We start from the raw sequence: 24,320 nt of genomic DNA, 5'->3' as shown, positions 1-24,320 counted from the left end.
TGTGTGTGTGTGTGTGTGTGTGTGTGTGTGTGTGTGTGTGTACGTAATGAGGCAGAGCTGCGATCTGCCTTGGGGAATGGGTTTCTTTGTAGTGGGCAGGGAAGTAGAGGAATGTCTGGAATCTCCCCAGAGGATGCAGGGTCTGTCCGGTCAACACTCTCTCTCTCTCTCTCTCTCACTCACTCACCTCTCTCTCTCTCTCTATCTCTCTCTTCTCACTCTGTCATGATGAGGGATCTTTGCAGAGTGCATATACTGTATGTGCGGCTCTACGTGTGCACAGAACAAACATAGCAGCTGATATGAGTGTAAATAGATTTGGAGCCAATAAAGTTCACTAACAGACGGGGAGCAAATAAAATAAAGCTTTTACCAGAGGCCTGGGCTGCGTGTGTGTGTGTGTTGAACAGGGGGATGAAAGAGTTGGTGGTCAGACTTGGTAAAGAGCTCTAATCGCTTTACCAGCTACACGTGACACAATATAGTGCTGTCCTATCCTGCGTGTCCTGTGTCTGTGTGTTGTCAGAGGTCATGTTTCTCTGTGTGTCTGTGTGTGTGTGTGTGTGTGTGTGTGTGTGTGTGTGTGTGTGTGTGCATCTGTCTGTCAACCTCAGGCTACAGCTAATTCCTCCTTGCGTTGCAGTTTTCCACAGCGATGTTTGTAACACAAAATGTGTTAGCAGCCAATCAGAGCAGAGCATCCTGTTGATGACAGAGCTTTTGCAGATCATGAGTGAATTGAGGTTGAAGAGTAAGTGCGAGTGTGAGTGTGTGTGTGTGTGTGTGTGTTAGAGTAAACTAAACACAGATCCCCAGCGGTGCTCTGTTCTGCATCAGAGATCAGACAAAGCACACACAAATGCACACAGCAAAAAAAAAAAAAAGTGAGTCACTGTGGCACTTGGTGGAGCCCAAAAAAGGGCAGAGAAGATTAAAACGGACTGTAAGATGTGAATCACCGGAGGGAACGTCAGTATGAGAAAAGTGGAGGCATACTAGCTGTTGGGTATGGAGACTGAGCAGAACAACACAAGAGCTGTATAAAGGTTTTGTGCACACACGGCAGACAGATGAAAAAGAAAAGCAAGATGTCCAGAGTAGCCAGAGGATGGAGAGCGAAGAGAGAGGGGAAGGGAATGAGTGATGTTATGAGTGCGATGAGTGAGTCCAGACTCCATCACCAAACAGATGTTCAGCACAGCATACAGGCTGTGATTCTGTCACTGTAATCACGCATTGTTTGCTCATAGAAACTGATATTATTTATGTTCATCTATTCAAAGGTTGCGAACTCCCACAATTTTACAACCGTCACTAACCACAAAAGAGAAATCAACACACTGACCCTCACCTCCTTGTCTCTCTCATTTTCACATCCATCTTTTTCTACCTCTCCCATCTAAGGAGAGGAGAAGGAGACGGAGAAGGAGAGGAGAGGAGAGGAGAGGAGAGGATAGGAAGGGAGAATACATGAGGCTTAGGGAGCGAGGTTGTAACAGGACCAGGTGACCTGGTGGACTTGGAGTTTGGGGGGTCTGATGTGTATTTAGAGGCCAGAGTAAGGAGGGCATCTAGGGTTAGAAAAGAAGTACAAAGCCACAGTGAAACCAGAGGATGCTGCGGAGTCAAAGGGCCCACACCAGCAGGAACAGTTACCAGTGCAGCACAGCAGAGACACAGATTTAGCATGTTGAAAAGCACAGGGACTCGACCAACAACAAACAACTTTGACAGTGGAACAAGTCTATGTGAATTCATTCTGGAGAAAGGTGTAAACTACAGGCATGGGGGAGAAAAATCAGTGACTGTAACAGTGGTGTGTAAAGTTCCACTTCACTTCCATCTGCGGCAGCTTACAGGTACTTACAGGTGTAAAGTCTGGTAATGATGGTGTTGTTTCCAGACAATTGAGCAGCGGTCGACCTAGACCTTTACTGCCAGAATCCGCAAGGCAGAGCTCTCAAAATGAACATGCTGAAAATGCTTTACAGTAAAAGCTTGAGTCTATGTGTGTCGACCTACAGCTCCTGTCTTGTAAGAAGCTGTACATATAAAAGACCCCCTCTCCAAATAGACAATAAAGACTGGCCCCAGGACGGGGCACCATTCACACTTTAAAATAACCGGCAAAGAGCTATTTAAACAGGACCAGGTTACAGCCCCTCATAAAACAAATACACACAGGAATAATTGTATCAACACAGCAACCTGGCAGGGAAAAAAAAAATCTCTCCATGGGGGGTACGGGGACGCTAAGCCGAAGAGTGGTGGCGGTGTTGAGGGGTGGTGTGTGGAAAAGGGTGGGAGGGTAAAAGAAAAAGGGGGGAGGAAGAAAAAGCAGGTCCCACAGAGCTACCGTGCAGGCGCCAGCAAAGACAGCGAGGGTGGAAAGGAGGGGAGGAGGGAGGGAAGGAGGGGGAGAAAGACCCTGGTGAAACTCTCAACAGATGCATGAAGCCCTTGTCAGCATTCCTGCTAGGTAACGCAAGGTCAGGAGCAAGCAGGAAGACAATATGAGGACTATTTGGGCTCCCTGAGCGCCAGATGTGTTTTAATAAGACGGCTGCCCTCCTAGCTAATAAGGTCAGCCTCTGGCTCCAGCCAGACGAGCAAACAAGTAGACTCTTGGCAGGAATTCAGCTCCAGCTTGGCACAGCCTCCCTCCCTGCTTCCTGCCTCGCTCTCTCACTCACAAGCTCAGAGAGAGCAAGGGAGGCTGACTCTTTCTCTCTCTTTCTGTGCATGCGTGTATGACTCACTCCATCTCATACACCCGCCTTTTATTAGACACTTCCCTTTCTCTGCGAGGGGAGAGGGAGAACTACTGGCTAAAAACTGGAGCCTTTGAGAACATCTGTGCTTGGATCGTGCACTAACATGCACACACCCACACACATGCAAGCACAAAAAACACACGCTTTACATCCAGTCCGCCTGCTGTGTAGGCCACGCCACTTACTACCTCTTATCACTGAACATGAAAAAAAGCCACTCTGCTAATGTTAATACACAAGAAAGGAAAAGCGAAAATTAGTTACAAAAATAAACATTGGACCAATAAATCAGACTCCTCTAGAGGGGAAAAGAAAGAAGTGGCATTGGCGCCAGAAAAGATTGGCTTGATCTGCACTGAAAGGGAGACAGAGGGGGTGAAGAATGAGGAGGAGGAGGAGGAAGATTTACAGTTGAGAATGAGAATGAAGAAGGGAGAAACTGAGATAGACAAAGATAGAAAGATTTAGAGTGAGAGCGAGGAATCAGTTTTGGCAGTTCTGGTTGTGTTTACAGAGCCAGTTGCTTATGGGGTGCAAAACGAAAGTCATTGTCAAGCTAGTCCAATCATTGTCTGGCATTCAGACTTCTTTAATTGTCCAATAATATTGTTGAGAGCACGAAATCCAAAAGTAATGTAAGTGTGGATGTATTTCACTGAGCAGAACCCAGGTGCTACAGACAGGAAGCAGTGGAGGAAATGTGATTAAGGGAATGGCACAAGCAAAGTGCCGGGTAATTTAACTTTTATTAAAAACAGAGACACACACACAAACTACTCACATCCAAGATCAGTGGTTCACTTAACTCTATTCTGAATATAAGAAAGAAATGATAATGTGTGCACATTAACTGCTGATACACACACACACACGCACACACACTCACGCGCACACACGCACACACACACACACACACACACACACACACAAACACACACAAACGACATCCTCCTGGCTCTATCTGTGATCCTCTAAGGTAAAGTTGACGTCATCCTTGGCCTCACACAAAATCAGCCCATCCAACACAGACCCTCTCCTAATGGTGCCAGCAGTCCTCAATATTTACCTCAAAGCTAGGCCACACACACACACACACACAGGAACTTTGTTCCTCCATACACATGGCCCTCCTATACTCTCACCTATACCTCCTATTCACACACAGAATATTATTTAGCCATTGTAACAAATTACAAAACAAGTGAACTCACCATTTATGGTGAGTTCAAGATCTGGTGTACCAGAGCAGTGGTTAGACAAATAATCAAATTTGCAATATATTATTTTACGGGTCAAGCAATAAAGTATTTCATAATACACTGGCACTATTATTGTCTGTTGTGATATTCAAGCAGAGGTTTTTCTTGCCTTTACTGCAGACATTTGGCATGTAGCCATTTCCTCTATTCAATACTGCATCATCTATGCTTTCTAACCTCTGTAAAACAGAAAGCACCTTTACTGCAGATTTAAGATTTCGCAACACTTATTTTGCCAATCTGGGGAATTTTTAAGTTAAACATAATCTGTATTGTATTGCCATTATTATGAACATATCATGATTTAGCCTCTGATTCCCAGCCATACACTGTGTGCCCATGAGAGTGTTTGGCCATTTGTTGGACATAAGGCTGGACAGAAGACCATCATCCATCACCGGGTAAGAAAGGTTTCTGCTCCAGAGGTTAGACCTTCCTGTGTTAATGCTGGCAGACAGGGAACATTTGGCTAGGTGTAATTTGAGATGACCTCATCACAGCAAGCTCGAGGTTACAAGGTCAGCAGGCCTTATCGAGCAGCAGCAGACCCTGTTTGCTCCACACTGACCCCCACTACTCACTGACTCTGCCACACACACACACACACACACGAACACACACACACTCAAACACAAATGTGTCTGTGTTCCCACGGTTGCAGCAGGTCTACGGGTTGATGTATAGCAGCTTGTAAAGCAGGGCTGTCACTCAGCTTTAACAGCCTATCACAGAGATCCAACAAGGACCACAGCCATGCATGTAGGCTCAGGCCACTGACCGACTCAGCAACACTCAATAAAAGCCGCTCAGACTCCACACACACACACTGACTCAGCCGAGTACTGCAAAACAACAGAAAAAAATACGGACTTTGATCTACGCAGACAGACACTCACACTTAAGATGCGTCAGTGCTCAAAACAATCACATGTGTGCGCACACGAACATAAAAGCTAACACCGTCTTCCTCACGCAATCACAGGCTCCACACACCTGTGGAGCTGTGTGGTGTGGGAGCCTGTCCAAAGCCTGCAATCAGTCCAACGCTGAGGATACATGGTCCTTATTGAGTGGAAGTCAAACAGCATCTGATCACTCCTCGGCCAGCGTCAGTCTGTCTGAGGCTCTGGTTTGTGGAAATGGTTGTGCTTACCGCTCTCCTCAGGCAAACAGACAGGTGGACAACAATCAGCTCGCAAAAAAACCCCATCTGGCCTGAATCAAACACACAGTGTTATCAAATACCGAGGAGGACAGTGAGGACATGGGTAATAAGATTCTTATGAAAGTCATTCCCTAAAGGATCCACAATCCACACAGATCCACATGCTTTAGCCTATTGTCACACTGTAGTCACTGATCCGCAGAGCACTGGATTTGAGCCACACTGGATTGGGGATCAAAGATGACATGACTCAAGGTTATTTTAGTGCAAAGACACGTGTGGTAAAAGACTGACTGCTGATATGACGATAGATCTCACAGGTCATGAAATTTAACAACAGCAATTAGAGTTTTAAGTTCCGATGGTTTTATTTTATTAGGGTGTAATGTATGTATGATTTTAAAAATACATATTGGTTTCACCAACTGTTGAGGCACCTTGGTGTGAATTCAAACAGCAGGGCACTGAGGTATTTACTTTTCAATCTTTTCTTTGAGAATTCATAGAGTGCCTTTAATTTCCACTGTAATAAGCATCAGTACCCCTTAGATATAACGTCATGAAGAAATACTGGTTGCATGCAAATCAATTGATTTAATAGGCAGTCTGTGGCTAATTATCTTTGGATATATAAATATGATTATATATTATATTGAAAACTAAGAGGCAACACATATTTTACATATTTTAATCAGGGGCATAGTAGCTACCACAGAGAACACTGAGGTCATGTCTACTGTATTTCATTCACTTTTTTCGTGTTCAGGAATTTTTTATTTATTTCAATTCAAATGTATACAAGGTAGGAATTCTATGAGACTTTTGAATGTGACTAGTTTTAGGCTAACAAAATAATGAACAAAAACGACTTCTCACAAAATTAGCAATCAGTATAACAATTAAGTTAACTGAATATTTAAAATGTGAAAAAAAATCCAAGTAAACAAAATATTTTGGAAACCTGCTTTGATTTCTGGTCAAAATTGTGTGGCAGCGACCCCTTCACTGTGCCTTGAGTTTTTCTTATATTCAGGCTGCTGCCCCAATATCCATATATGATATATGACCATGTTCTAAAGTACAATGGAATAGCATGTGAAGGTAATGAGTGGACATAGGCCCACTTCTGTAATACAATAGGTCTAGCAAAAGCACATGTGTGTCAACTAAGTGTAACCTTGACAGATAAATATTCATTAGTGGGCTGCTAAGCTACCTGACCTGTGACCCTCTCACTTCCTCTCCTCCGAGGGTATCAAGGAGCAGAGCTGCAGGCGGATATGAGGCCTAATAAAGAATTCTCTCTTCTTTACCCATCTCCTCTTTCTGTCCTCTCTGTTTGATGTCTAGCTTGTCTGTATTTAAAATTGGTTTTCAAAAAGACATGCGTGCAATTGCAGCGAGGGGATGTCAAACAGAAAGGTCTCCCTAAACATCACAGGAATAATAAGTGTTGATTGTGATAGCACTTTTAGTTCATGAACTTAGCTAGCTCCTGAACCAGCACAAAGATGGCATACTATATTTGTTCTGTATCCAAAGTAAGAAGCTTAAGTTATTGTTTTTCCAATTTAATAGAATTCCACACTGTGTAGTTGGTATGAGATAGGTATTGTTGCTTAAAATAAACATTTGTTGGTGCTGTCACAGGTCAGCTACCAATGTTCAAAGTATCTTTTTATTTTTTTATCCGGGAGACAGATGTTCAAACTTTAGTTATTATCAAACACTAAGGAGACTGAAAGTACCTATCGTGATCTATTAAGCGCTCTCTTTCATAGCTGAAGGCTTCACATCTCTACATATCTGTCCACCAACACATATGCAACAGTACAAAACCCCAAATTCAAGATATTTGATTTATGTTCTGTAAGCAGCTGATATATCCAGGAACCAAAACATACTACTCTTATCCTCAACAAACTCTAAGAGGCTTACACAATATAGATAGCATTCAGCTGTGTGTCTCTGACCTGAAGGCCCTACAGACAGTACATCTTTAGAGGAAACAAAGATCTGTGCCAAAGCACAAGGATGTCCTCTCACTCCATAGTTTACGTATGGGTTATGAACGGCTTCAGTCCATATTAGTGACCTTCTTCATTCTCTCTCATACGATACTATCAGTGTTACGGACCGCCTGGTCGAATCACTGTCGACGAAGAAGAAAATCCACTGATGACACTGGAGGTTAGGAGACAGGATGAGGATAAAACAGAGAAACTACAGCAGCACGTGATCAAATAAACATGATAGTGAAAGAAAGAATGGATGTAAAGATGGGTGAACAAGAGGGTAGAAATTATCTAAATAATCAGGTCCACAGAGAAGAGTAAGGATATATAGAATAAATAAAGTAAAACATGAAATGAAAGCTGTTTTTTATCGATTAAAAGAAAAACAGAATGAAATAAGGAACATGTGTGTGTGCAGATGTGCATGCTTTTGTTGAGGTTCAGGATATTATTGAGAGAAAAGAAGAATTAGTCATGCTGTGACACATGCATACAGTCACAAAAACATAAACACACAAAATGATTTCACTATACAACACACTCACACACACACACACACACACACACACACACACACACATCTAAATATACACACACTCAAACCCTTTTATCCCTGGTCAAAGTTTGTCATGGACGGCGGTAACCCTTAAGAACCCTAAATGAATAAATGTATCTTCACCTGATAGATCATGTTTATCAGAAAATAATGCACTCAACATGCAGTATGTATGTATGTGCACACATACACAAGATGCCACTGCATCAAAATGCTTGTGGGAGTATAGTGATTTTATCAATGGAAATTAAAATAACTAAATATACTCGAAGACACTCCACTGATAAAAGCCACATAGGTGGCAGTTCATTTTAGATATTTTAATTTTTACACAAACTATTAATCCAACATTTCTTAGGATATTGAATGAAACGTAGACTAATAATTATACAGGGAGGAAATCTGGCTTGCATTCGATTTTGTGGTCTGTTAAATATAAAAACTTAAAATACACAAAATAAACAGAGTACACAGTCTAAAAAAACAGTACTTAGAATTTGCTGATTCAAAGTTCAAGTAGATAGTCAAACTTCTTTAGAGAATATATTACCAAAGAACCTTTCCCAACCTTGCACACTGACTTGGTCTGCTTTGAGGTGTGCTGCATCATCTGATTTAGACATAGTGACCTGGAACTCTGTCTAGAAGAGAGATATGTGTAGAAGAGGAAAAGACCGGGAACGGACCAGAGAGAGATAAGGTAGAAAGAGAGGCTGATGTGTGGAGATGGAGGTCAAGACTTATCACCTGGATGTTCTGAGGCGATGTGACAGGACTTGTCATCACTTTCGCAAACAGATAGCAAGAAATTGAATCAGAGTAAGAGAGGAAAAGGTCATGCACAGACATCAAAACCAGAAATCCTCTGCTTTGTGTGCACATTGCAAAGTGTGATTTTGCATGGGTTTATGCAGCAGGGATACTTGCTGCATATTTTTTCCAGTGTGAGAGGCAAAGTGTTGGTCATATGGTTTCGTTAAGAAGACCCCCACCAGAATGGATACCTCCTCAGTCTTAAATGCCCCCTCCTGAGGTGTGAGATCATGTCTGCACCAGGGGTGTTGCCAACAGAAAAGCATGCACAAACCAATGTGTGTGCATGTGTATACATGCGTGTGAGTGTGCATATGTAAGCATGTGTGTGGAGCAGATGGGAGGAAAGAAAGAAATTAGAGAGGGGTAAAGGGAGAGTAGCGACAGAAAGTCTGCTAGAGCATGTGTATGTGTGTGTGTGTGTGTGTGTGTGTGTGTTGGACTGAGGGGGATGTGAGGGGTTAGGGGGAGGCAGAAGGGAGAGGAGAGGGGGAGTAGTGTGGTTAGGCATCCAGAGTCAGTGAACATTTTTCTGGCAGGCCCTCTCTATGCTCCTGGCTGCTTGCCCGGCTCTGAAGCAAACTTAAACAAACTCCTGTTGCAGCCATCTGCTGGGCCCGCGGGATAAATCACAGCACTGCTTCGCTCTGTACTACTCAGCCGCACCACTATCAGGTTACTGTGTTAGTGGCCTCACACACACACGCTCACTCACAGGCATGCAGACACACATTAGAGTCTCTCTCTCTCTCTCTCTCTCTCTCTCTCTCTCATCCACACACACAGACACACACACACACACCAAGCTACGCGTCAGCCTGGAGCCAGGGCCTGCCATGGGGCTCACACCACCAGGAGAGGCCAGCAACATGTGGCCCCGCTAATACCACAGGGAAAGATGAAGAGAAGGGGGGGTAGAAGGGGGAGGGATTGAGGTGACGGGGGGACAGAGGAGAGAAGGAGAGATGGACAGAAGACTAAGCCAGTTAGAAGAAGAAAAGGACAAAAAAAATAGGACAGAATAGAAGACCTCTGACACCTAACTCACGTCAATTGCTATTTTTATACCCCCACTCCCCGTGGAAAAGAAGAACAGAAAAACATCTACAACCCTACAATCTACAATGGATTTTAACATCTCATTCTTCAGGCATTTTAATGGTAAAACGATCTAACCTAAAAAATATTGTTGCCAGTAAATCTTGATAAAACACCATTTGATTGTCATGCACAGTCAGTGACCGTGCAGCTCTGCCCCAAGGAGCTTGGAGATCATTTGCAACAGGTTAAATCTACTCTGGTGGCTTACCACTCTGGGTACTCCACTGTGGCCTTGAGGCTGTGCTCTGCACATTAACCATGACTAGCCCATTGGACCACATTGCACACAACTCCTGACCATGTGGTAAATGCCACTGGCCAAGTTGGCAGGTCATATGTTAGCATGCTTCTAGCCTCATAGCCTTGGATTAGATTAGGCATGCTTTCAATAAATCATAATCAGCAGTGGTAAACAGCTGCATGAAATCTATATTAATAACATTCAAACAGTGCAAATGACATACTTGAAAGGGATGGCAGGCAAAAAGTAACAAATAAATAATGACAGGCCTTAGGGGACGTATCTGTGGTATCTATCTGCCTCACAGATGGAGAAACTGAATCGGTTTATGTCTGACTCACAGGATGGTCATGTCAGCGTGGGAGGCTCTTACCCATGGAAACTATTTACAAAGTCCTTGTAACTCCCGACTATGTCCGTGTGTTTGTGTGTGCTCATGCATTTGTGTTCATGTCCATGTGCGTGTCCACGCATGGATTGGCCAATGAGAGCATCTCTATTGAAGGCTATACCACTTTGCTAATGTTTAGGTCTCTCCGAGTAATCTTTCATTGCTTGCATGTTGCTCTGGATTACTAACTGGGACACATTCAAAACTAAGGCTTAATCAAATGTTAACCCCGAGTATGCCACAGCGAGTACCCACACAGCCGACTGCGGCCAGCTTTTCAAAGTGGCAACACCTAACAATTCCAGTACAAAGTATGTGACAGATATTGGTGTAGATCTACTTTTAGCATCAAGTGTAGAGACAACATAATACTAATATGTCAAGGCTACTGTACATTGTGTGAACTGCATTCTTCGAGAGGGATCACAGTCTCCAGCCTCATGGGAGGCTCAGTCTAAAACTCCCTCTCTGTCTCCTTCTTCCCAGCTGTCCTGGAGCTGGCAGGACAAGCTGAGTATGCGAGAGGCCAGGTGGTTGGACGGCATGTATGAGGATGGAGGTGGGGTTGGGGGGTTGTTAAGGCCATGACTTGGGGTTGCTGACGGGAGGAGGGAGTAATCCAAGGAGGGAATGTCTTCCTCAGCCAAAATAAACTCCCAGAAGATCACCAGTAATGCTAATCATTATCTCTCTCCTGGTTGGCTGACAGAAAGAGGGTGAAGCTATCTAGCGACTCGTCGGAGCCAATGATAGTCTGTGTGCTAGAGTGGAGGGCAAGAGGTTGTGGAATGTATTTAGTCACTACGGGGGGCTATTTCGGCTCCAGCTTACATCTCCAGTTGTCCTGACAGCAGGGTGAGAGGGAGTCTTCCTTCTTTTCACCCCATTAGTAGTATCAGCAGAAAAGAGGGCGAACAGGAAGGCAACAGGAGGACAAAAGAGCAAAGTGAAACAGTGGGAAATGAGGAGGAAGACCCTAAGAACGAATAATCATATTCAAACAGACCTTCAGCAGCACTTGGCAGGTCTAAAACAGCAAGACTAATGCAAAGCACTTAATAGCCATGAATAATATGCAGTAAGCTACGAGCATAAGTTACATGCTAAATGTCTGGCAAGGAAAAAGGTCTGCCATTAGCTACTGTGCTACCACACACTCCAGCTGTGTCCAGGTGCAGAACCACACACACACGCACAGCTGTGGCACAATCCAGCTGCATTTGCCAGCAAGAGAGCAAACACCTGCCAGTGCTCCCCACCACCTGGCAGACACACGTGCACAAACACACACGCTTGCAGCTGTTCTGTATGTAAATTATAATCAACGACTACATACTGTGTGTGTGTGTATGGAAGTGCAAGTCTGCAAATGAATGCATTTATACGTGACTGTGGGTGATATGTATGGCCAGAGGGCAGCTGGCAGAGAGAGCTTAGCTATAGTTACATTACACTCTGTCCTCTTTAATTACGACACTACTACTGTAAAACTCAGACTCCAGGGCAGTACAGCACGACAGCCTTTACAGCATCGGCATGCCAGGCTCCAGTGTGGCAACACAGAACAATTTACAACAAAGCAGATGTACAGTTGAGAAAATGTTTATGACAAACCGCAGAGTTCAGGCATGTGTACTGGCCTAAAATATCGGGTCTTTACTTAAAAAAGGACATTCAGAGTCTTTCACACTGAAAGAAAAGAAAAAAAGGTTTCATCCATAAAAATGTAACAAACACATTGACACAAAATAAAACATTTAAGCAGAATAAGATGGACAGAAGGGCGTTTTTTCATGTAGAAAGCTAGGACAGCATCCTCAGCACAACTAAAATTAGCTGAACCCTAAAACTAATGCACAAGCACCTTAGCATCAATTTCCTCTAATGTCGTCAAAGAACTACAAAAAGACCCAAACAGCTCTTCAAGTTTTGTAAAATTACATTAGCACAAGAGTGTCAGTACCTTCTGCTAATGTCACTTATTCTCATGTGTATCTTTGCAGCGATTTTTAAGTAATCTTTCATGTAAAACATATTTAAGACTTGATTGTGTGTTTGGTTGCTCGACAATTTACCTGTACATTTTCTGACTTCTATAATCAATGTAAAAGATGGTGGCATGCAAAAAACCCAAGTCCAAGCTTGAAAACATCTCTTTTGAAACCTGTGGGTGAAATTATTACGCCCACGTTGTACAGAACCCTCCTTCAACCTGCAGGTAGTTATTTAATAGGTCTGGCTCCACACTTTAACTGTCTTAGTTTGTCCCAAAATGTAAAGTGAAGAACAAATTGGGACTGGGAGAAAGATACGGGTTAACGGGGAGAAGGAGCGATTTGGTCAACGCCATACCAGGATGGCACACAGCCCAGTCCTCACAAAAGCAAATTCAAAGGGGAGAAAAGCGGATAAATGATAACTGTATGATGGAGAACACAATGACCATAAACATCACACACACTCACACCAACACTGTACACCAAGTCACGTGCCGTGGTTCTCACAGGAGCCCAGCTTACTAGTTCACACACAGTTTACTAGACTGTGTCCCCAGCCTGGCCCATTGCATACACACGCTTTGGTGCCAAATGGGCACCCATAAAAACACTAGTGAAAACAGTTCACAGCAGAATCCATGGTTTCAGAGGTTGAGAGGGACACTGCCCTCTCTGTTCCCCTTCACTCTGTCCACTCAATTGGATTCAGGCATTTTTTTAATGCTAAAGATTAGCAGGCACAATTAATGATAGCTTTTTAATTAAAGATGTGTTTCATTAAAGAAACATTTTTTCCTGATTCTGAAACCTATTTCCAACAGTCAAAGTCAGTCAATAACATACACAGCTAAAGGCACCTGTAATCATTTAGTCCTTCCATCCACTGACATCTGACAACAACTGGCAGACAAGTATTCTCTCTTCTTTCCTATTCCTCCCACAAGCCTGGTGGATGTGTAGTACACTTTGGTTATATATCGCGCTACGATAGGCTTCAATAAGGCCAGGAGGTGCAATATTTGTTTAAGGTAAAATCTGTGTCAAAATACCATTTTAAATTAAAGTTTGTCATGCTGCAGATAAGTCCTGGCCTATAATATTCAACAGACTTAAGAAAGCATCTTGGCATCTTGTTTGGTACAGATCCCAACAAAAATCAACCATAATCATTTTACATGTTTTCTGATGAAAATGCGAATAGTGATGTAAAAAGATTCCCTCCAAGATCCCATTTACCATATCTGTCCAAATAGTCGCAATTAGATATTTCTTTCAAAATCATTCTGCCCTAGTTATATACCATTTTAAAATCAAGATAATTCAAGTCAGCCAAAATGATTCCATCACATTTGTTTTACAGATGACATGCATTATTTCACCTCCTCAAAAGTGTATCCCTATGAGCCAGAGGTCACAGCGAGAGAAATGCAAAAATATGAGGGAAAGGCTCAGACTGCTACTTTAGCTAAGAAAACCCTGGACACCCTCACAGGTGTTTTCAGTTATTTTGGCTGATTAGATCTTTTCTCAAGTTCAAGCTGGGTGGAGGTATGCTGGGAGGTTGCTGAGGTCACCAAACTCCATACACTAATGGGGATCATAAAGGTGTAAGTTGTCCTGCGGTACAGGTACAACAAAACTGACAGGAGAGTGAGGGAGACATCAATCAAGCACAGTCTGTTCATGCCAACGTAGTCCTTAGAGGAGGTCCAATCAACAAAACTAAGTGAAACACCGGTGTGGGTAGACCATGTGTGTGTGTGTAGGGGTTTAAACCTCTGGGGACCAAAATGCAAATCAGTTGTCATCCGATGCCAACAGAGGTTATAAGTGTCACTGTTGAGTCAATTTGTTGGAGTATGCGAACAAGAATAACAGAACAAGAGGTTTACAATTTAGTATGAATTTAGCTACAATTTAATACAAAAATTAATTAATTTGAATGAGACCCACCGATGCCAACACAGACGTTTCCAGCAAAAACGTGCCGTCATCTGGCAAGGTGCTGTGTTAGCCAATCAAATATGTGAAAGCGCGCATTCCTGGTAGATCGCTTTGCAATGTGACTTGTGTATTTCTACCGTTCCAGAGTAAAGTAATGTATGTAAAGTCTTGTGTTAGATTATTATAAACAACTGTGAAGTGTTTTGGCATATGAGAAGGTTTACAATTTACACTCAAACTTTATTTACTGGATTTCATTACCTCACTCATTATGAATTTTAAGATCATAAGGGCAGACAATATGCCCACATATTACTGAAGTGACTTTTTGAAGTCAAAAAGCTAAACAGGTGTGTAAGAATCCTACACAGGTCCCTTCCCTCCAATATGACATTTGCTGACCCTGTCCCAGAGTGCTGAGCAAATATCATTATCCCCTCTCTGTTTACAGGGTTAAAGGGTCAGTATGCCTTCATCTGTCAGCTACAAACTAGCTTGGAAGCCCCAAAACCCCAACTTTCCTCTCAAACCTGGTACTGCAACGAAAAATCATCAAAAAGCATTTCCCTCAAAGACCATTATTAAATCCAGACATTTGTAAAGCTGTTGGCACGACACCTCATGCTGCAGATAAGATCAGTCGTCACCGTTTTCATCATGACTCCATGATGATTTTATATTTGAGTGTGGAGATACAAAAATATTTTTATATGTGTGACATCACAATAAAAAGTCTATGGGCTGAGCAGGACCCAGTGGGAGAAACACAAGCACAAAGCAAACCAGTAAGCGAGAAAACGTTTTTGACTTGTGTGCTGGGTGAGCAATTTTCATTCAAGTGTTATTATATGCTTGACATTAAAATTTGCAGGACTGGCAGGTTAAGACAAACTGGAACTTATGTGGAGTAGGCAGCATAGATGGAATGCATGGGTACATGCCACGCATGTGCTGTATGCCGACAGGGAAAGAGGATAACTGTATCAAAGATCAAAGGACTTTATTTTCCAAGATGCTGAGGGCTGTAACATTTGACGTCACAAAGATAAGAGGGTTACACCACCCGGCTGGCCAGGTACACCAGAGAGCTATGGGTCAAGTCTGGGGTGTTGTGGTGTCCCTCAAACTAGTACTGTGGGAGGATTGTATAAAGGCAAGTCTTTGCAGGGTACCAACAAAAAAGGGGAGACAAAGAATGAAATGCTGGTACACCCCATCTCATCTGATCCATACAGGATTGGATCTTTCCATTCAGATATGGGCAAGAATGCAGTGCTGAGGGATGCTAGCGGAAAGAGGGTGATTAAAGCTTCGAGCGCCAAATCAAAACCCACCTCCAGCAGCTTTGAAATTAAGCCCCTCAAATACCAGAGGATTCCCTGTGAAACGCAAGGCTGTCTGTCAGACCGCTCTGCTGGGAGAAGAGAGAGGCACAGCTGCAGGAACTTTACAGGATATGTGCAATACAAATGGTTTTGAATAAACACACCACACACACACACACACACACAGGCACGCATAACAACAGCTCACACCATATTTTAAGACCGCACCACCTCGCATGCTTCAAATTAACACAGTTTTAATAGAATCCCTGTTCTGCGTAAAACAGCTCTGTGGTCAGCATCCTGTAATATTTCCTCCTAAGATGAATTGATGAGAATGTAACTTTTTCTTCTGTTTTCCTGTGGCTGTAATTTAAATCCCATTAACCTCCTCACCTTCTCTCAGCCTCCCACTCTCCTCTGCTTCTTCTTCCAATAATTCACTCAGGATAATCTTTCTCTCCCTTTTCAACTTCACATCCAGATTTAATGTGTAATTTTGCCCTCGCTCCTTCTTTCACTACACTATAAATCTTCCCTGGCGACACTGTCAAAATGCCGGCATATTTTTCCTGTGACAGCAAATACCTCCTGTACAGGATGCGGGCCGTGCACTAAGAACACAGACGATCTTTCACACCAAACACACATCAACACACAGTTTACACACACGCACACACACACACACACACACACACACACACACACACACACACACACACACGCAGGAGCAACACTTAGACATAGAAAATATGAGCCTTAGCACAAGCAATGCTAACACGCATATACACACACACACGTGCATATATATACACCCACACACAAACACACACAGCGACTGAATGATGAACTCAGTCACAGAAACTTCTTTCCACTTTTCTAACAGGTCAACAATAATCATCCACTCGAAACAGTCACTCAACAGACCACCATACAAAAACAAACATCCATGCGTGGATACAGACACACACACACACACACTGTATACACACATGTATTAGTCTGAGTGTGTATAAGTAAGAGAGGCTTAATGTGTTTGTGTGCTTTGTACCTACGTACAATCATGTAGTATTTATCTTTGCAAGGCTTGACCAATGATTGATGTATTTGCTGTTTTAGTCCCTTATGTTCTTGTACAAGCAGATAACACACTTTTGACTATAGGGAGACTGTGGATTTAGCTATACGCTTCAATTATACGCATCTATATCAAAGGCATGCAATCAATTCCAATCCTTACAACAACAAAGTTATGCAGCGCTGGTATCAGTTTACTTAGGGCCTAAGCATTGGACCATTCCATAATTTCTTCACCATGTTTTTGTTCTTGTTTTCTCATTTATCTGCATCTGTCACGTTTCTTGGATTAAAGCTTTTAAAAAGTGATATCCATAGTAAATTTCTCTTGGAAATATTTGAATGCAAGCCCACTCCTGGTGCTCATAAGGGTTCAACTTTGTGCTCTGCCATTTACGCACTTTGCACTTCCAACTTAAGCAACTGTGTTTGATGGCAGAAAGGTAAAAGATGATTACGCTATCGGCGTAATGTGCCTTCCTGGCACATTTTATCAGTGAAGGTGAGCCCATGATGCACTGTTGAAAAATGGAATTGTGTTACATCAGCAGGCAGAAAAAAAGAAACTGCATCTGCAATGCAATTATGAGGACATCGTTTACCTCTAATATTAACAGTCATTGATAGACAGGTTTGAAAAAGTGCCACCTTGTTTACCTAGAAGCTGCTTTTCTTGCTCTTCAACATACAGCGCAGAGCAAGGATAGAGATAAATTCAATATTTCTCCCCTGCACACAACCATCCCTTACTGTACCTGCACACCATTTATCTTCAGATGCAGATTATTCTGACAGTAATCTGTCCCTTCAAAATTTAAAAGGAACAAACGTATCATATTGCCTTAATGGATAAAAGGCAAAAAGGTATTCCACAATTCAGCTGAAGCTAAAATGAAGTTCCAGCAGTTTGAGTTTAATCAAGAATACTCTTTTTTTTTAATTAAAAATGTCCCTCTTTTTCCACACATAGTGTTTCAGTGTAGATCTACAGCAAGGGGATAGTAAAACAAAGAGAGAAGCTCTGTTGGAAAGACTAACTTTGGACACACACGTCACACATGAGATGCGCTTTGAGTGAGGGTCAAACTACTTCTACGTCATTGCAGATGTTTGATAAATAACACCTATTTAAGAGCAGAATATGTCAGAAATCAGGCACAAAGGACTGTCCTTCATTGTGTTGCTCAAAGGCAGGACGAGTAAATGCATTATGGCCCTTTCTATGTCTCTTTTCTAAGTATGCCATCCTGCTGCCATCTCATTAAGCAGAAGTATCATTAAAACAATCTTTAAAACACATCAACGTGCAAGCAGCAGTTATAACAACCACAAAACGGTGGACATCTGAAAGTGCAAGTGAAAGATCTGCTGACGAGCAGGCCCTCGCCAGACGCCAGCTGGTGGTCTATACTTACACACCTGTCAAAGGTCATGTCCAACATAATAATTAAACACACGGCAGCAGAACAGAGAACATGATAACCACCTGTCCCTTACATTTGTATGCATGCGAGTGTGTGTTACAGTTAACAGCTAGTATCCTGTGGCAGATCTCATTTCATAAGCAAATTAAATTATTTTCTTACCAAGCCAGAAAAAGAGACAGCACCATCCATCCTTTCACACTTCACAGGATAAGCATTCATACCTGCACAATAATGTTTACATCATAGCGAGCAGTATGATGACAAAAAGATGTAATCTCATTCTAGCCTTAATCAGACATTTAATTTGACGATGTCTTGGTCTTGGTTAAGGTCTCTGAATTCTGATCATTAAACATGAATTCACTGCTGGAACTGTCTTTGTTCTGCAGCTTTGTGTTTTGGGCCATTGACAGAAACTGCTGCGCCACACAATAACAATAGAAGAGAATAAAAAACTGTATGCAAGTGTGTTTATCTTTGTGCAGCCCCCTCCACCAGGCAGATAGAGTGCTAGGAGGAACCAGATGGGCACTCCCTCCTGACAGACCAAACCCCAGCGATGACAGACCCTCTCAAGCATATAGCATGACACCAGAGGACAAAGCACCTGTTCCCCCCGCAGATCTTTCACACCTCCCCTTCCCCACAGAAACACACACTGGCACTTCTTCAGCCATGAGGTCACTGTCTCACTCAGGCCAAAACTGTCTGTGCCACCTGCAACCCTCACAGCCCAAAATGAACACCCGAAACCCAGCCTGCAACGACAACCCTCTCATCCCACCCACTCTATGATGCCCCGACTTTGGGCTGGCAGACAAGCTTGTCCCATAATTATACTCTATATCACGAGTATCCCCTCACAAATGAGCACTATGAGCTCATCTTGGACGAGCTCACATGCGAGTGCTCGGACAAATATTAAAGAGATCATTTTGGAGACCATAAGAGTAACCACCAGTCAAACACTTCTTTGAAGGACAGAGAGAAAATAAGGTGGACAACTCCAGACAGCTGGTGTGAGTGTGTAACATACTGAGGTTGCTGAGTGTGAATGGCATCCACAGATGTTCTTCACGTGTCCTGCATGGCTGGACAGTTAGTGTCTGTTTGCATGAGAGAGCTGTTCACAGAGCCAACTGGCTGTCTAAATGCTCCTCAGCTCTTCATCAACACATCATCATCTTCACTTGTCCTGCACCGGTCCCTGATACAACCCCACACCCTCCGACGTCTATTCTCTGCAATTGGAAAAGCAGGGTTCTGCTATCAACTTCTTAACAGCATGGCAGGGATTTTATGGTTGTTGTTGTTTTTAGAGAGATGACTGGAAAGAACCCAAACTTTGGAGACAGAAAAAGGCAAGAAAGCAAACGATCACAGAATGATCTCTCTTTAGAGAGGAAGTGTATAGATTTACTTCTCCCTGTGCCAGCCCATCTGGACCACCTATACAAGCATCGTCACTCATCCGAATCACTTGTTACATTGTTAACATTCAGTACTTTGCCATGATAATGAATGGAGGCCATTACAATAATAAAACACATCCCACTAATGTAATATATAAAGTCTTTAAACACACATCACTGCCAAATTAGCCAAATATAGGCAGATTTGAAACCAAATTACTATTAGTATGGAGATGGGTCATATTATGCCCTTGCTACTCACTTTAGGGGAGATCAGTGTCTCATGGCAACAACAGGATATCAGTTATATTGTTTAACTAAATATATCAATATTTGACAATCTGTTTGTTGATAGAAATACAACTGATTTTTATTGACAGGACAATATATCCACGAATGTTGGGATTATCCTGATATTTTTAGGAGTGTATTCACTTAATTTCCTGACTACACATCATGATGATGCATTACCAGGACTGTCTGAGCATAAGAAAAGTTGGAGCAATTCAATGCGAGTCATGTTTCTTATCGTGGTTGAGTCTCCCCTATAGGTCATCATGGTAATTTCAGTGAAGCCAATGCGGAAAAGCCTTAATGGAAATAGATAAACTCAAATTGACTCATGTGTTAGTCTGGTTTTTCTATTTCTATTAGTCTAAATTGGTCATATATAACTTGAGAATGATATAATATTGAGATTATTATTCTACATATAGAGACTTAAGCAAACGCTTAGACTCAGTTCAAATCCCTGCCTCATAGGCTTACCAGGGACTGGTAACAGAATGATATACTGTAGCTAAAGTATTTGGAGGATATGACTTCTATACATTTAGTAAAACTGGTCCAATTAGCAATTTACCGGTAGGTCCTTCTTTTTGCACTTGTGTTATTGTTATTATCAAAAGAAATATGTTAACTTTAGACTTGCTTTAAACTAACTTCCTTGAAAAATATTCTAAGTTCCTCAACATGCTCAAAGCAAAACAAACTCTTCAGCACAGGGTGAGACATAATCAGTCATGCTTGCTCAAATAAACACACTCTCACACACATGGACAGAGCAAACACCAGGCTGGCCTTGGCCGTCGGATCCCCATAGTTTTTCTCTGGTGTTTATAGAAGTAAGTTTTGATGAAAATGTTTGTCTCATCATTGTTCATCCAAGCTGTGTCGGCGGCCCCAAGTGAGCTCCAGTCACACACACACACACGTACACTCACACACACACACACACACACACACACACACAAACACACACTATGAGAACTATTCTTCCGCAAATAGTAGAACACAGTGCTCGACCACATGGGAAGCAGTTTCAAGGATATTAGTGCATTCAACTGAAACACAGCACATAAATAATCATCTGAATCACCATGGTTTCCCTTTTTTTACAACAGCAGATTCCACGATGCAAAATGTCAAAAGCATCCCTTGCCATGTGACCCAGAGGTCGTATCAGGGCAAACACAGTCTGCACTGCACTGTGGGAATGTAGGGGGGGATTAAAAGCTGACGGCAGACTGTCATTTTAACCAAGCTTATGAATGCATTTAGACAAAGATGAAGCAATGGGGGGAAAAAGAAGCGCTTTGGCTGTGTGTCCTATCCTATCACACTTCTTACCTTGTGTCTAGACTGCGGCGAGGCTGATTCTGGTTCTTTCCTCTCCCCGTCTGAGGCTCCTTGTCCAAGCCTTTCCTTGTCCTGCTGCATGCTCTGTCCCACCTGCACCATGGCCTTACATTCCAAACACGAGCCAATCACCAACGTCCTCCCATCATCCACCAGGAGCGTGCGTGTGCTGCGAGGTGCATACAGGAACACAGGAAGCCTGGCCACGGTAACAGCGCACAGCCTACCTTGCCTGCGCTGCTCCTTCCTGCAGAAGAAACACACAAAAGCCTCACAGCTGTACTGGCGGGCCCAAGGGGAGCTGGGTGGCTGGGGGTTGGCACTAGATGAACTAGAGTTAGAAGGGTTGGAGGGACCCAGGCCCTCATGTTGGGCCCACTGGGTGTGTAGGTCATGGTAGCAGAGATTACAAGCTGACACCAGGCCTGTGGCGTCTACTGGTTTGGCATGGGGAGCAGGAGGGTGGACGGTGAGAAAGGGGAAGAAAGGCTCCCTCTCTCCACAACGCCCAGGCGGATTGACATGCAGCTGGTACTCTCCACCACACAGCTCAGCTCCACACAGGTAACACACCGAAATGGAGCTGCTGGGGCGGGAGGCCACAACCGTCTGGGAGTGGGCTGGTCCAGACCCCTCAATGGCCATGGCAGCGTGGTACCTGACCAGGAAGGAGCTGACAGAGGTGATGAGGTCTTCACTAAGGCTGAGTCGATATGCACCCCAGATCTGCTCCAGGATAAAATGGCACTGTGGGCAGCAGTGTACACAGCCATTCCTCACCCCTTGGGCGTTAGGGGGGCAAGGTAACATGTTGATGAAAGGAAAATACATCGCACCGCGGGATTTGCCAACACCAGCCTGTGCACATGCTACTCTCATATCTCCTCCACACTCCTGACCACAGAGAAAACAGGCCTCATGGGAAGCCCTGGGTTCAGCTAAGCACTCCATGGACTCCGGGGGAGACAGCTGGGAGGGATGGCTTGTGGGCTGGTTGAGGGGGACTACATACAAGCGCTGGAGGACAGGCACATCTGCCAGCTGGAAGCTCTGCCACTGCTGCATGAGGGAGGTGTGACAGCTGCCACACACCAGGGTTGTACCCGCTGGACTGATAGCTATAGCCCCCCGAGGAGGGGAGTGGAGCCACAGGAATGGAAAGAAGGGCTCGCCCTGGGCCCTCTCCTGTTTCTGAACACTGACTTTAAAACGGCCATCATGTCTGAGACCAGCGCCACAGATATAGCAAACACACTCCTCTGAACAGGTGTCCACAGCATGACGTGACGTCCTTGCTGAAAGGTCTCTGACAGGTCTAAACTGAGTTGTTGGGCCTGTTTTGCTCTCATACATGTCTGTGTCATCGTCAGTTGTAATGTTAATCTCATCTTCATCTGAGCTGTCAGAGTTATTCTCCCTGGGAGCAGCCATGTTACATTTAGTGGTGACAGTGGCCGTGTTGGGGTGATCCTCGCCCCTTCCTCGGTACAGCAGCGATGGATGTCTGGACGAAGCACAGCTGCTGTCAGCAACACGCTGAATCTGACGAGGCTCCGCATGTCTGACATTCCCCTCCTCCAGCCATCGCCTGTTGCGCATAATGACCCCGTTGTCTTGCACAGGTGTGTCAGAGAAAGGACTGCCATAGCAGAGTAGAGGGAATCTTTCCTGGGACTTTGCCAGAGATTCTGATGATTGACAGACATTATTCATAATTTTAGCACTGCGCCTCGCCAGCAGAACACTCTCCGCCTTTGGAGATCCCTGCGCCCCATTAACACCCACCGGATAGCGCATTGCCCGCTGTGAATCTGGGCTGTTTTTAACACTGATGACATTGTTCTTCCTGCTACTGTCTCTTGGTGATTTGCCAGATGCTCTCAGGCACTTGTCTTTGCTTATGCCGGCTCTGTCGACTAAATCCATCTCCTGGTCTGACATGTTCTCGTTTTCAGAAAAAGACGAGAAATCGGACTCTGCGCCTCCTTCGTAGTTCTGGCTGCTCACACTGATTCTCCTCTCCAGGTCGTAAGAGATGTTCCACTCCTGTGGGACCCGCCGAGAGTCGCACTGGTAGGGTCGCTTCAACCAGTACATGCGCTTCTCAATGGGCGTTCTGGTCCGCTCAAAGGAGTTCCACTGCTCCGTCAGAAAGCAGTGGCACACGGCGCACACCAGCGCATGTCCATCCGGGCTCAGTTCACACGCACCCGGGGCTGGCTCCTGATTTTGTAGAAACGGGAAAAAAGAAACCCTCTCTTTTTGGTATGCCACTTGTAACCTCAATTCCTTTCCTGGTGTCACTCCGCTTCCACATATGAAACAGTGGACCAGTCCCCCTAATCCATTCCGATCAATCCTGGAAGTGTTGCCGGGCAATGGGCTGTCCTCGCCGGGCATTGCTGCAGCCATGAGTCGGTGTTTCCGAGATGAGGGTGCCAGCTTCTTGTCACAGGGGGAGTTCGTTGTTTTCAAACACCCAAGACAAGGCTACATGGCATAATGTCAACACCTAAATTATGCTCATGGTCACTACTTAGGCTATCTGCAGGTCAAGCAACCATACAATCAATGTTAGTCAAAGTTACTCACTGGATGATAAGATACCCGATAGTCCATTTAAACGACAGCGGTGCAGCGTACATAGCAATCCGTTAACTCTCACGGACAGGGAGAAATTCACTCAAAACACCCACGAAACAGCACAGAAGTCCTTGCTAATTGAAGTCTGTAGTCCGCATGGAAATCCGTGGGTAGCAGCCGATGACAGAGAAACTTGGATTCACGGGTCGCCTCTCCAGCGAACTTTCCTGCCTGCGCTCTGCAAACTTTGGCTGCTAACTCGCTCACACTGTACACAGCGCCATCCCCGATTCCTGGGACCCGCTCCGACACCCCAAAGACAACCTCCACCCCCTGCCAGCCCCCAGTAATAATTTTACAGAGATTATGAGCACACACTCCTCCAGCAGCTGCCCATGCTTCAAAAGTACTAACCATGCAGAGGATATCCACAGTTTGAACATGCACAGGGGCGTGTATTTAATACACAGAGTCCCAAGCATACAGGTAATCATCAGCAGGCAACACTTTGGATCTACTTTATATCAATTAATATTAGATGTTAGTATTAATATTAGAGGAGTTATTATCGGTTAATAACTGGGGGGGGGGGGGGGGGGGGG

The 24,320-nt window shown here is 44.0% G+C and overlaps 1 protein-coding gene across 2 annotated transcripts in view; it reads right to left on the bottom strand.

The window, feature by feature from the left end:
• Positions 1-24,013, bottom strand: part of gse1b (Gse1 coiled-coil protein b) — a 172,533-nt gene extending 148,520 nt beyond the window's left edge. For both annotated transcript variants that reach the window (XM_031846412.1, XM_031846413.1), the window contains exon 1: positions 21,127-24,013. In XM_031846412.1, the coding sequence (XP_031702272.1) occupies positions 21,127-23,547 (2,421 nt within the window). In that variant the 5' untranslated portion in view covers positions 23,548-24,013. The remainder of the gene's footprint in view (positions 1-21,126) is intronic.
• Between the last annotated feature and the right edge of the window lie 307 nt (positions 24,014-24,320).

This window comes from Anarrhichthys ocellatus, unplaced genomic scaffold (assembly GCF_004355925.1).
Source record: "Anarrhichthys ocellatus isolate YVR2014 unplaced genomic scaffold, GSC_Weel_1.0 scaffold6, whole genome shotgun sequence".
Lineage (NCBI taxonomy): Eukaryota > Metazoa > Chordata > Actinopteri > Perciformes > Anarhichadidae > Anarrhichthys > Anarrhichthys ocellatus.
The sequence above is the reverse complement of the archived record's forward strand: the minus strand, read 5'-3'. Positions and strand labels throughout refer to the sequence as shown.